The 1,529-nt window shown below is 52.0% G+C and overlaps 1 protein-coding gene across 1 annotated transcript in view; it reads right to left on the bottom strand.

Annotated features, from left to right (window-relative positions):
- The window catches only part of PPP2R2C (protein phosphatase 2 regulatory subunit Bgamma), a 213,680-nt gene extending 212,267 nt beyond the window's left edge, over positions 1-1,413 (bottom strand). The window contains exons 1-2 of the mRNA XM_019470626.1: positions 1,398-1,413; positions 1,109-1,189 (exon numbers count right to left, since the gene is read on the bottom strand). Coding sequence (XP_019326171.1) covers positions 1,109-1,189; positions 1,398-1,413 — 97 coding nt within the window. The remainder of the gene's footprint in view (positions 1-1,108; positions 1,190-1,397) is intronic.
- Positions 1,414-1,529: the final 116 nt, after the last annotated feature.

Here is a 1,529-nt window from a genome sequence, read left to right as displayed (position 1 = left end):
GGGGGAATAACTTACTCCAAAGCCTTGATCAAGCTGTAGCTTATTATTAGTACACCGGGGTTTAAATCACTTCTCCAAACAGCAAAACACAAGACATAACACAAAACTTCACATCCCACAGAATCACAGATAATAAAGCTAAAAGAGACCCCAAACAGGTAGTCTATCTACCTGCCCCAAAGCAAGATCTGTAGCTTTATCACTTCAAACCATGTTTGTGAAACAAACCTCGAATATCTCAAGTGAGTGAGATTTCCTTGTATACCTACCTCATATATTCTAGTGCTTCACTGTTGAAAAGTTTTCCCTAATGTCTAACCTGAAGCCAATCTATTACAGTGTGTCACTTTCCTCAGCACTGTAAAGTTTTTCAGTCCAGCTGAACTTGTGATGCATTTTAAGCCCTTACAAACAGTAAACGCACTCCTCAGAAATGCGTACCACCAACAGACCAAAACATCGAGTTGAGGTCCTAGCTCCACTCAACTCACGGAAAACAGACACTGCAATATGCTCACGGACACTGCACACTATGCATCCAACATACTGGAAAATACAGGTTGACATCTAAGTTTAAATACTCTGCATGTTCAGAATCATATGTGGTTCAGAGACAGAGGGGAGACTTTCTTGCCCTAGCACCCAAAGGCTGTTCCTTTTCTGATCACAGAATATTCAAAAATAAAACTTCCCAGGTTACCTCTCTCTTCAAAGTTAAGGGGGAAAAAAAAAGAAAACTTTCCAGCAGGTACTACACCACCTCCCTCACACCATTAGCCACCGATGCCAAGGCCAAGAGGACTGATGCCACCTAGGCTGCTAGCTGCGAAACCGACTTTTCCAAAAAAAACAAAATAAAACCAGCTAAGACACTTACACTGTTACCGTAAGTGCATGCAAACCATCAGCGGCCACCCCCTGCCAGCCCACCTCCCCTCCTACACTGGGCCCACACGCCATTTTCGCCACCCCACAGGCCCCACACCCCGGGGCAGCTGCCATGTTCTTCCACAGCCGCTCTCCCACCAGTGAGCCACGTTTCTCCCCATGCCGCCAGCTGGGGCAGTGGTCGAGGGGACGCGCCCCGCCTCAGCACCCCTGTACTCACCTTCAGAGACCTCAAACTCGGCTGCTCCATTGAGCTGGTAGAGGCACCAGTCAACCGTGCTCTCGCCTGGGGGGCCGCCAACTGGGCAGGGAGGAAAGGCACAGTCAGTTGGGGGCACCCAGGGCCGGCGGGGCGGAGAGGGCTGAGGAAGGGAGAAGGGAAAGAGGGCGGCGGAGGGGAGAGGCAGAGCCGGAGGAGTGGGGAGGAGAGATGGAGGGGGCAGAGGAGGGAACGGAGGGATAAGAGGGGACCAGGGAGGGCCGGGGGAAGGGAGAGCGTTTCCAAATACCCTGCTTGTGGGACATGTGTATTGCCCTCCGAAAGGCGCCCAGTACTCTGAACTGTTATTTGCTTTGCTCCCAGCGCCGGTAGCTCGGGGCGCCTCCTCCTTCTCCCAGCGGAGCGGGCGGCGCAGGCAGCC

This window comes from Aptenodytes forsteri, unplaced genomic scaffold (genome assembly GCF_000699145.1).
Source record: "Aptenodytes forsteri isolate BGI_AS27 unplaced genomic scaffold, ASM69914v1 Scaffold111, whole genome shotgun sequence".
Taxonomy (NCBI): Eukaryota; Metazoa; Chordata; class Aves; order Sphenisciformes; family Spheniscidae; genus Aptenodytes; species Aptenodytes forsteri.
This window is presented reverse-complemented; position numbering and strand designations above follow the sequence as displayed.